The sequence below is a fragment of the Pelophylax lessonae genome (genome assembly GCF_965119305.1).
Source record: "Pelophylax lessonae genome assembly, chromosome: 4".
Taxonomy (NCBI): Eukaryota; Metazoa; Chordata; class Amphibia; order Anura; family Ranidae; genus Pelophylax; species Pelophylax lessonae.
Genome location: NC_138771.1, coordinates 635086836 through 635099558, shown reverse-complemented (window position 1 = coordinate 635099558; position 12723 = coordinate 635086836). Strand labels below are relative to the sequence as shown.

The following is a 12723-nucleotide window of genomic DNA, read 5'->3' as shown; positions in this document are numbered from 1 at the left end:
CATAACATCGCGCCTAGGCCTCTGAGAGTCATAGAGACTGCCGGGGACCATCTGGTGCTCCATATTCTCTATGGTGAACTTCCACTGCCGGCGGATTCCTTCCGCAGGTCGCCGATCGCACAGGCGGTTGAAGCACCGGAGGGCGGCGGGGGGGTTGGGGGGGGGTTGATGTACATCCCCTTCAGCCACCTGTAAGAACGATCCAGCGGCTGAACCGCTAGGATTGTTCTTATGGTGAAGGGAATCGCCACCTGCAAAATATGATATCTGAATGATGCCTGCAGCAGCACTCAAAGTCATATGACGTCCTCGGGCGGGAAGTGATTAAAGCATCAGCAAATTAATAAAATGTTTGCAGATATCATTTATTAATCTTAACCAATACCTATGTGCCCATTCTTATTATTCCTTATCCTTGTGTCCCAATTTCCCAGTGATCCTGCCAGCAGATTTTGCTTTCTTTCCAACAGTGACAATGAGAAGACCTGGTAAGATCCTGGTTTCTCCTTGTCAAGCTGACATGCACATCCGTGGTATCTGTGTACCGGACGCCTTACAGTGTCCTGTACATGCTAAGGCGCTTTTCCACTGCATGGAACCAAACGGTTCGACTCGCTTTTGCGCTTTTCCACTGCTGGTACCACATGGGACAGTGTTGGAACGGTTCGGTACGGTGCGGTACGGCGGCGCTTTTCCACTACATGGAACGATCGGTACGGCTCGCTTAAACAGCACTACCTCGGTTGTGGTTCCAAGAGGGCCGTACCGGTACCATATCCCACAATCCTTTGCATGCAGCTTTGACTGTTTGTCACTACTAGCCACTGATTGGTCAGAGAATCGTTGTTATCCCACCCACTTACTACTTTAGTGGAAAAGCAAACCGTACCGAACCGTTCCAACACCGTACCATGTGGTACCATGCAGTGGAAAACCAAACCGAGCCAAGCAGGGCCGAGTGGAGCCAAGCCGGTACTTGCAGTGGAAAAGTACCACTAGTATCTTTCAGTAATTAGAGATGTGCACAATGGAAAAATTTGTTTCATTTAAGTAAATCATAATCGTTATGTTAGAATGATTTGTTTTCGGATCGTTTTCATTATTTCGGGGGAGTATATATTTGTTGTTCCAAATCTATACACATTTTTGGATGTTCTGTTATTCTTTTGTTATTTTGGAAGATTGGCTATATTCTTTTTAACGTGTTAATTGGTTATTTTGGGAGATTTCTTATGCACTCTGAGTAATCCTTGCTAGTCCAACCCACAAAGAGAAATGGAATGAGTAGATTGGACGATACCGACTGCAGTCGGGTGCATCCCAAAGTAACAAATGGAATTAAATAATTTTGGATTCATTGATTAACCACTTGCCTTCTGTGCACTTAAACGCCCTTCCCATCCAGGCCAATTTTCAGCTTTCAGCGCTGTCACACTTTGAATGACAACTGCGCGGTCATGCTACACTGTACCCATATGAAATTTTTATCATTTTTTTCACACAAATAGAGCTTTCTTTTGGTGGTATTTAATCATCTCTGGGTTTTTTATTTTTTACAAAAAAAAAGAAAAAAGACAGAAAATTTTGAAAAAAAAAAAAAAGTTTTTCTTATTTTCTGCGAGTAAATTTTGAAAATAAATTTTTCTCCTTCACTGATGTGCGCTGATGAGGCGGCACTGATGGGCACTGATAGGCTGCACTGATGGGCACTGATGAGGTGGCACTTATGGGCACTGATGAGGTGGCACTTATGGGCACTGATGAGGAGGTACTAATATGCCGCACTGATGAGCACTGATAGGCGGCATTGATAGGCGGCACTGAGAGGCGGCACTGATGAGCACTGATAGGCGGCACTGATGAGCACTGATAGGCGGCACTGCTGGGCACTGAGAGGTGGCACTGCTGGGCACTGAGAGGCGGCACTGACGGGCACTGAGAGGCGGCACTGATGGGCACTGGCGGATGGCACTGGACACTGACGGGTGGCACTGATGAGCGGCACTGATGGGCAGCACCATCAGTGCCCACACTCAGTGCCCATAGTGCTGCCAGTCAGTGCTCATCAGTGCTTAGATGAGCAGGCACTGATGGGCACTGACTAGCAGCACTATGGGCACTGATTGTGGGCATTGATGGGGGGCACTGATGGCGGGCACTGTGGGCACTGATGGGGGGGCACTGTGTGTGTGTTTTTACCTCTAGTAATCAGGGCACTGGTGATCAGTGCCCTGATTAAATTCTCCTGTGTCCCCGGCGCTGTGAGGCTCCCCCTCCTTCCTCACACTGCAGGCTCCGTGTGAGGAAGGAGCGCCGGCGATGAGAGATGATCTCATATGTTTACATATGAGATCATCGCTCATTGGACGGCCCGATCACGTGGTGAATGGCCGCTGTGATTGGCCATTCACCACGATCTGTGATCGGCCGTGTCCAAGGGACACGGCCGACACAGATTTCCCCCGCAGCGCGCTCGCGGGAGCGCGCGGGGGGCGTGTCACTGGGAGGCCGTTTAAAAACGGCCTCCCGAAAATTCGAGTCCGCGCTGCAGCCGTATATAGGCTGTAGCGCGGATGGGGGAAGGTTAATGATTCGGAGATTCTGATAGATCTACCTCCATCCAACCCAATTACAATAAGCAGAAATCATCTTATTTCACCGTTATACCTTACTGCAGTGAGGGGAAAAAAGTATTTGATCCTCTGCTGCCCACTGACAAAGAAATAATCAGTTTATAAATTTAATGGTTGGTTTATTTTAACGGTGAGAGACAGAATAACAAAAATATCCAGAAAAACGCATTTCAAAAAAGTTATAAATTGATTTGCATTTTAACCACTTGCCGACCGCTTACCGCATATTTACTGCGGCAGTGTGGCTCTCCCAGGCAAACCAACGTAGGTCTACGTCGGTCGCTTGCTGGCAGCTAGGGGGCGAGCGCACGCCGCTGGCGGCCCGCTCCGGCCCCCGATTGTCAGCGGGGAAGCCGATGCAGTGGGCAGGCGGCTCCGATTGCTGTCTGACACCCGCGATTGCTCCCCGCTGAGAGAGAAGGACGGTCGGCTGTTGTAAACACATCTGACCGTTCTTCTCCCTGGAATGATCATAGAGCCCCTGTGATCCTTCTATATAGGATCACAGGTCTCTATGGTCATTCCACAAGCCACGCCCCCCACAGTTAGAAACACGCCCCTAGGTACACATTTAACCCCTTGATCACCCACACTGTTAACCCCTTCCCTGCCAGTGTCATTATTACAGTAAAGTGCATATTTTTAGCGCTGATTACTGTAGTAATGTCACTGGTCCCCCCAAAAGTGTCAAAAATGTCAGGGGTCCGATCTGTCCGCTGCAATGTCGCAGTCCCACAAAAAATCGCAGATCGCCGACATTACTAGTAAAAATGCTGCCCGGATTATCAGTGCCGATGTCCCTTTAACACAAGCCAGTTATTGGCTTTCTTCTTCTCTCTTCAGGCTGACAATGTGAAGAGAGAAAAAACGATAATCGGCTTGTGTTTACATCCGTGATCAGCTGTCATTGGACACAGCTGATCACGTAGTAAAGGGCCGCTGTGATGGGCCCATTATCCCGATCGTGATCAGCTGAGTGCTTCGGACTCGGCGATCACAGAGCGTGGCGCGCAGGACGCCTTCCAGGCAAAGTAAGCCGCCATTCATCTATAGTGTGGGCCACAGCAGGTTAAATGTGTTACTATTGTGATTTGGAGATTTAGATACATTCGAATCCCTGAATTATGCAAATTTCATCAGAATTTTGATTAGTAACGAAAGAATCACTCATGTGAACCTGTGATCGTGAACACAAACAGGCAGACACACCTCCCATCCTACCCTTAGCAAGAGATTGATGGTGGCTCCAGTTGAAGTGTACTGAGGGGTGTCTAAGTGGCAAATTGAGGTTCTACCTAGTACCTACAGCGCTTGGAGCTAGAGGGCGAAGAGCAGACACAGCAGTCAGGTAACCGTTTATCAGCCAACAAAAATAGGTATTTATTGATATTTTGGACATTTTTAGCTACGTAAATGGCCTGCTTAGCCAATGGTTAAGTATTGCCATGATGTGGCCTGTAAAAGGGAGGCCTATAGCAGGTCAAATTTAGGTACTCACCCTGCTTAATTTTCCAAAATGATACAATAATAAATACAAAGCTGTATTCATTTATCTTTTCCTCCACCTGGATTTCACCTTAGAATCAGCTCTCACCTTGAGCTCTCGGCTGAGTTTGCTCAGCCTCTTGAACAGGCCTTGTGCCGTGTTTTCCATGATCTCCGTCTGCAGTGTCAGGAACCGACCAGACTTCCAGTCAACCCAGTTCTGTTCCCATTCCTTAGTGGCTTCCCATACCAGCTGTAGAGAGTCAAGATCCTGTGGAGAAAGAAGAGACAGTTCTAGAATCCATATATCTGGTTATAAAAAAAGGGGCAGTAGTGAGACAAAATGAAAGAAAAAAGTGGACGGAAGGCGCCCTCAACCCTTGAGGTTCCAGCTGATTGACTGTCATAGCCACTACAGACATTTTCTCCCTGTTGTTTTATATATGAACAGCAATGAACCTCTTATTTATTACATGAACTTATATAGTGCCATCAATTTACGCAGTGCTCTACATATATATATTGTACATTCACATCGGTCCCTGCCCTCAAGGAGCTTACAATCTAAGATCCCTAAGGCTCCATTCACACTACCGCGACTTGTCAGGCGACTTGTCAGCCTGACAAGTCGCGGTCCCTCGCGGTCCATTGACTGCTACAGGACTCGTTCTAATAGGAGCAACACAAGTCGCTCCGACTTAGAAAAAGGGTCCTGTACTACTTCGGGGCGACCTCGGAGCGACTTGCATAGACATTCATTATATGAAGTCCGTGCAAGTCGCGCCGAAGTCGCGGTGCACGCGACTTGTGAAGTCGCCCCCGAAGTCGTGCGGCTTCAGTGTGAATGCGGCTTAACTCTCACTCATACATACTAGGGCCAATTTATACGGTAGCCAATAAACCCACCAGCATGTCTTTGCAGTGTGGGTGTTGACCGTAGAGAAAACCCATGCAGGCATAGGGAAAACCTACAAACCTCAGGCAGGTAGTGCTGTGGTTGAGATTCGAACCTACGACCCTAGTGCTGCTAGGGGGAAGTACTAACCACTTAGCCACTGTGCAACCTCTTATGTAAAACCAATGGAAGAGCTGAAAAATCTTCCTATTGGAACCAATGATGTGTCAGATTTTTTTAAAGATTTAAATCTGTGGTTGTCAAATGCAGCTGCTGATATCGCCAAAGAGCCACATATAATATTTAAAGCCCAAATTTAGTTAAAACAAAAACATTTAAAAAATCACAAGGGCTATTACCTCCAATGTGATGTGCCCTTTGTGCTGCTGTCTTCTGGTTTAATAGAAATCTTCATCCCCTGATGCCCTCACCCCTGCTGCCATCTTCTGGTGTGGTGAGGGTTAACAACCTCATCAAAAGTGCCCAACACCCACCCTTTCCACCCAGCTCCTCCATTAGTAGAAGCTGTACTACAGCTTCTATGAATGGAGGAGAGGGGAATGATTGAATGGGTCCGTCCCCTCTATTCATAAATACTGATGTCAAGACAAATACTTTAATATAAATATATTTCTCTACAGCCACAAAGGATTTCAATCTGCTTGTGCACACCAAATATATTTACAAACCCGGATATTACCAGTGACATCATCACTGTGTTGTACATGGCCTGGGCACAGAGCAGAGCTGTGGGAGAGGCCAAGCAGCTCCACCTACTACTGGCTGCCTGTAGACAACTACAGGAGGGGGCGGAGACAAGGCCACCCTGCAGAAGGAGAAAGTGCAGCAGTGGCAGTGAGTAGTCTTTATTACAGAAGGTAACGTTTCACACTGGATTACTGCACAGATCTGGAAGAAATACATAAAACACACCAGGATTCAAAGAAGAACACACACAACCCTTGCATATAGACAATATTTTCTTATAGCGGAGTTCAGCTGACCAGATTCACACCAGTTCCACCATTGGGCCTCCACAAGAACCTTGATGATATTCGCAAACTGCATTCCTTCCTCTTACTCAGAGCCCAAGTCCCACTAACTGAACTTGGTTCTCTGCCTGCATTTAGACCCTTTCTTCTCTCTCACCCACCTTTTCCAGGGCCTGGATATCCTTAGAGCCTGGCTGTTCTATCTTGAACATGCTGAGTCCAGAGCGAATGGTGTTTTCCTCCTCTTTGAAGGTGTTCATCATTTGTCGGAACATGGCTATTTGTTCCAGAGCTGGCTCACATCCTACCGAGCTGGAGAAGGGACCTGCAGGAAAGATGAATGGTTAGGAAAAAATGATCTTACAACCTATGGCACAGTGATGGTTATAGAGGACCACCAGTCAGTAAAGCTTTGGGATTCCAATATTGGGACTATAGGAAAAAATGCAGCCATGATGGTTTTGTTACTTGCAGGAGTAACGGGGATTATGGGAAGGAATTCAGAGGGAGTAGACATAATGGTTGCAGGACTTTATCCTATAGCAGGACAGTTAGCCTGCTGGCCTCATACTTGTACAGTTTTCTTTTTTTTTCCAGACCAAGGTGCAGTGCGCAAAAACGAAACATCTTGTGAACCAAAAAAGCGCATGAAAACACACACAAAAAAATGCACGAGGCGCATCACTGGAGGAAGGACCTCCCTGACCCCCTAGGGTGCAAGATTCCTGATGGGGGCAAGACACACTCAGGGCCATCTAGCCTAAAGGCCTGGCAGATCCCTTTCCTCGTGGCTAGCTGAAACCAACCTTTGAGTACTAAGCTAGGGGTTCTCCTGAAGAGAGACCCCCAAGCAGATGGGGAAGGAAGCTAAGGGTCCCACATCCCCCTAGACTTTAGGGCAGATGCAAAGACCAGCACCCTACTGTCCTGGTGAGTAAATAAAAACAGGCAGTGACACACACGGAGAGCAAAATAACGAAACAGTGCCAGTGTACAATGGCTAGGCCTTGCGGCCTGGTAACAAAGATTTTCCAGGTTTTACCCAAAAGGCCTAGCTCATGAAATGACCTGCAGAAAAAAACAAGTGGTATTGTGATCTAGTGCCGTTCTCACAGTGGGGTCCCAAACCCACAGTGATACTAGTAGCCCCCCAGGTTGCACTCCCAGGAGCCTCTCTGTCTTCCCATTGTAAACAAACAAATGTCTCGCTAGTAGATCAAAAGGAGAGAGCATCCGGCAAAAGAAGAAATTTAGAAATGGATTGTAAAACGATATATACAAGATTTCTTGCCACCCTAATAATTATTGCAATTAAACAGTGACAAACGGAAAATAATCTGATATATTGAGTCCAAAAAACAGATCCATTGTGATTAAAACAGTCTAGTGTGTCAGAGTGAAAGAGTGTAAAAGTTCCAATTCCATTCAAGCAAAATAAGCATATCCGATGTGAAGGGGAGAGTTCCAATCCAAAATGTGAATCACCCAAGTGTACCTCCTCTCCCAAGCAACTGTATGTAGTGCTCCATCATAGAATACAAGGGAATAAAACCAAAGAAAACTCTTATTGTGTAAAACTGTAAAGCAGGTTTATTGTATAAAAAGAGAAGCTAGCCACTGACAAGATAATTGATACAAGCATAGAGATAAAAAGTACCGGTTCCTGGATCTGATCCGACCAACTTGGGGTTTGGGCATGTGTGGTGACATCGCGAGCGTAAACCCTGCTGACTGTTTTTATCATATTGGATCTGTTTTCTGGACTCAATATATCAGATTCTTTTCAGTTTGTCACTGTTTGTAATAATTGGTAGCGGTGAAAGAAATCTTGTATATCTCTGTCTTCCCATCCTCAGCCAGAGAAGGCAGCACCACCCAAATCGGGAGGCATTGGGGGAGGGCCACATCGAACTAAGAAGAACTATTGACATCCACTTTACCCAGCAGATGCTTTATTTGGATTCCTTCCCAAGGGTAAGGTGCCTCTCTGGACCCCCATCATACAGCCAGCCATGCCTGCCAAATGGCCAGAATGACACCGGAGCACCCCTACTGGACACTGATAAGAACAGACACTACACTTGGGGGTTCATTTACTAAAACTGGAGAGTGCAAAACCTGGTGCAGTCGTGCATGGTAGCCAATCAGCTTCTAACTTCAGCTTGTTCAGTTAAGCTTTGACTAAAAAACCTGGAAGCTGATTGGTTTATATGCAGAGCTGCATCAGATTTTTCACTCTCCAGTTTTGTTAAATCAACCCCTTGATCTTAGTCAAAAAGGCAAAAAGCAACAAACACAACTTTTTGTTAGATCTTATTGACATATTTCTGTCTGGTTCTGTGAATACTGTGAACACAAGCATGCTCTTTAGTTTGATTTGGCCCAATTTACAAATAGCACAATGATGACTTTCGGTAAATCCAACTTTCAGTTCCATTGATTTATTTTTGTATGCTCTAAAAAGATCAAATGGAAAATGTTCAGTAATATGTGCTGCAAACACATCAAAAGTGTGCTGCAGACACATTAAAGACAAAATGAAGACTCTCCAACCTGTCCGTTTGTTTTCCTCTTTGATTTAACCTGAAATAAGATGATGACTGGTTTATTGAAACAACTGGAAAACCAGACGACTGGACTAAAATGTGTGTGAAACTACACAACCCTAGCTCAAAGTCTCTAATAATGGGGCATTATGGGAAATTGGAGGAAGCTGGGATGGTGGTTCAGAAGGCCTATCCTCCGTGAGGATAGTCATATGACTATAGACTTTAGTAAAAGAAGATGATGCCACAAAGACTGATGTTCTGTCCATTCCTTTCACCTCCTTTGGATAGAAGATAAAGGAAATCCAGTGGAGACCCAAGAACTCAACATAGACATCCCCATCCCCAAGAAATGGAAGAGACAGTCAGGGGGATTAACTCTCTGTCTACTAAACACTAAAAAATTGGATTTTTGACTTATTGTAAAATGTATTTCTCTGATGTTCATTACGGACACAGCTCCTGATCTTAATAACCATTGGGTTATACTGCCCCCTACATGAGTAGGACACTAGGCTGGAAAAGAATCTGGCTACGCCTATGGGCAAGTCCCAGGGGGTATACTCCCTCTCTCTGCTATAGGTACTCAGTTTAGTTACAAGCAGTGTCAGAAGAATTACAACTCTACAGAGGGGTGGGTGCTGTGTCCAGCAATGAACATCAGAGAAATGGATGTTATGGTAAGTCAAAAATCCCATTTTCTCTTTCGTTCATTGATGGACACAGCTCCTGATGTTCATAACCATTAGGACATCCCAAAGCAGTGTTAAACATGAAGGGTTGGAACAGCAAAAAGATTTCCAAGGCTAAACAGTAGCCAACCAGGCAACAGGAGCTCAACCAAAACAACTGGAGCCCAACTGAAAAAAACAATACACCCTCAAAGAGGTTTAGGTCCTCTAAACAGCAGTGTGCAAAACCTTGCGGCCAAAAGAAGCATCCGTACATGCCAACACATCTACTTTATAAAACTTTGTGAAAGTGTGCACCAATGACCAGGTGGCGGCCTTGCAAACCTCCGTCACTGACGCCTGGTGACGGAAGGTCCAAGAGGCACTAAGCACCGGAGTAGAGTGTGCCTTGACAGGGAAAGGAGGAACCTGACCCCTGATGGAATAGGCCTGAATAACCATCTGTCTGATTCATCTGGAAACGGTCGCAGAGGAAGCGGACAACCCTTTCCGCAGCCCATTCGTGAGCACAAATAGAGAGTCTGACTTCCTAAAAGACTCCGTAGCTGCCAAGTACACCTTAATTGCCCGGACCACATCCAAGGTATACAAGGCAATTTCCTTCAGACACAGGGAAGGCAACACAATGTCTTCATTCAAATAAAAATCAGAAACAATGTAAGCAAGGGAATCTCCCGAAGGTTCTCAAAGGGAGACTTCTGAAGGACCAAAAGCACCAAATTGAGGTCCCAAGGCAGCAATGGAGACCGCACTGGAGGGACCAAATGTCGGACACCCTGAAGAAAGGTACAGGTCGGTCAGTGTGTGTCCAAGGGTCGTTGGAAGAAGACTGCCAAAGCCGATACCTGACCCTTGATGGTACTCCAGGCCAATTTCTGTTCAACCCCCTGTTGAAGGAAGGTCAAGGTCCGAGCCACCGAGAAAGAGCAAGGATGAACTCCAAGAGACTCACACCACGCAATGTACATCTTCCACGTACGATGGTAGATCTTCCTAGAAGTAGATTTCCTAACTTTTAACAGCGTAGGAATCACCGACTCAGATAAACCTCTATCCTTCAGCACCTGGCATTCAACAGCCAAACCATCAAAGCCAGTGACTGCAAAGCAGGATGGAGGATTGATCCTTGGGACAGCAGAACCTCCCTGAAAGGAAGCCTCGAAGGACCTTCGCGACCAGCCGCACCAGATCAGCGTACCAAGCCCGGCGATTCCAGTCCGGAGCCACTAAGATGACCGGAATCTCTTCTACCTTGATCCTGCATAGAGGTCTTGGCAGAAGATTGAGGGCGTTAATCAGACGATACTGTCCCCATGGGGCCTCCAGCGTGTCTGTGGCGTTTGCCAGAGGAACCACCTCTACAAGGTAGCCACCATCAGGCCCAGCACCCGCATGCAAGCCCGAAGGGATGACCATATGCTGGACAGCAAGAGATAAATTGCAGCCTGCAATATTTGGAGTTTGTCCAGAGCAAGGAGCACTCTGGCTAAGTCCCGAGTCAGACCCAGATAGTCCAGCTTTGTGGATGGAACCAGAGCAGACTTCTGAAAATGCAGAATCCAGCCAAACTCCTGCAGAGTTCGTATGGTGATTTCCAGGTTGTCCACCAGAGCAGTAGGAGACTCTGCTCGCAGAAGGAGGTCGTCCAAATAGCCCAGTACCACGATCCTCCGTTGGCGTAAAAAAAGCTAGCACCGGGGCTAACACTTCTGTGAAGACCCGAGGAGCAGAGGCGAACCAAAGGGTAGCACCACAAACTGATAATGCTCCTCTCCCACGGCAAAGCGGAGGAAACGCTGGTGACTAGCACATATTGGAATGTGAAGGTTAGCATCCTTGATGTCAATAGAGGCAAGAAAAGCCCCCTGATGCAGGGATGCCACCACCGTGCGAATGGACTCCATTCTGAACTTCTGCCTGCCTACAAAGCAGTTCAGCGCCTTGAGTTCCAGGATTGGAGGTACCTTGCCTACTTTCCTGGGAACTATAAACAGGTTTGGGTGAAAGCCCTGAAAACGTTCCGAAGTCGGAACAATCACCCCTTGAAGGAAAAGGTCTTGTACTGCCCCAAAACAGACCCTATAAGCGGTCCGGGGACAGGCACAAGTTGGAAGGAAAGAACCTTGTAAGGGGACAAGAGCCAAACTCGATCTTGTAGCCGGACCAAATGACTTTGTGGACCCACTTGTCTTGTACCAGGGAAGTCCATGGGTCTGGGAACCAGGGAAGAAGTCCCCCCACCCCCGATACGGTGAAGGCATACCTTCATGCTGAAGGAGCCTTGTCTGTGGGTCTGGAGAAGCCCGCTCTCAGCTTGCCAGACCAGGTTTGCTTGGATCCTCCAGAGGAGGCCCTGGAAGGCTATGAGCCCTTGTCAGTCAACCCTGAGGAACAAAAAAACTTCTTATGAGCCGTGGAGGGCCCACATCTACGACGAGGTTCCTTGCCCTTAGTAGCCTGGATAGAAGGGTACACTTCCCCCCTGCGAGAACTTTAATGATGTCATCCAGAGTAACTCCAAACAGGCGATCTCCTTGAAATGGAAGATCAGGCATTTGGGCCAAAAGACATGCTGAAGGACCACTGCCGAAACAGAGAGCCGAGCCACTAGGGAAGCCGCAGCTAAAGAGGCATCACAGTTAAACTGCAGCCCCTGGACCAGCTGGTCAGCCAACTCAGCAAAGGCAGGGGGGAGCTGTTCTCCCTCCAGGTCATGGCGTAAAAGCTTAGCCCACTCGGTCAAAGTTTGCGACACTAGGGCAATGGTGAATATTGGCCTTAGTGCCGAACCAGCTAGAGTGCACATATTGCGGGCCACAGCCTCCGCCTTCCTGTCAGCTGGATCCTTAAAGGCCAGGGACTCTTCAACCGGAATCATGGTTGCCTTGTTCAATCTGGACCGGACGGTCCACCAACTGTGGAACAGTCCACTTCTTAATAAGGGATTCCTCATAGGGGCAACTCCTAGAAAATCGCTTAGGGACCCCAAGGTCATCTTTGGTCGCTTTGGTCATCCCCACTCTTTAGCGACAATTCTGTCAAAATAGGCGGGGAAAGGAAATACCTTTGCCGCTCCGGATAGCTTGTGAGTGCCAAAGAGAACCTGCACCTCTGTCGCAGCTGCATCCTCTATCTTCCAGGTCTCACGCACAGATACAATGAGAGCTTCCACCAGTGACTTTTCGTGCACGGTTGCAGATGTGGAGGAATCATCCTTACTATGAGAGGATTCCGGGTGCGTGGTTGAAGACCCAGCAGGGTGATCGACGTCCTGCGACAGCTGAATTAGATTCAGGATCGGATAAGATAGATGAGGCAGACTGGGGTGACTACTGAATCTAGATTATCCAGCCCGTCACCCAGTCTGGCAGTTGATTGTAGACCAGGAAAAAAAGTTCTATTCAAAAAAAAAAAAATTCCAGCAAGGAACTAGGTCCTTACTCCTGACTAGGCAGGAAAAAACTGAGTACCTATAGCAGA

General features: G+C 47.2%; 1 protein-coding gene across 1 annotated transcript in view; it reads right to left on the bottom strand.

The window, feature by feature from the left end:
* DNAH2 (dynein axonemal heavy chain 2) overlaps positions 1–12723 on the bottom strand; it is a gene marked incomplete at its 3' end in the record, with an annotated part of 417940 nt that overhangs the window by 213312 nt on the left and 191905 nt on the right. The window contains exons 24-25 of the mRNA XM_082254654.1: positions 6167–6330; positions 4228–4389 (exon numbers count right to left, since the gene is read on the bottom strand). Coding sequence (XP_082110780.1) covers positions 4228–4389; positions 6167–6330 — 326 coding nt within the window. The remainder of the gene's footprint in view (positions 1–4227; positions 4390–6166; positions 6331–12723) is intronic.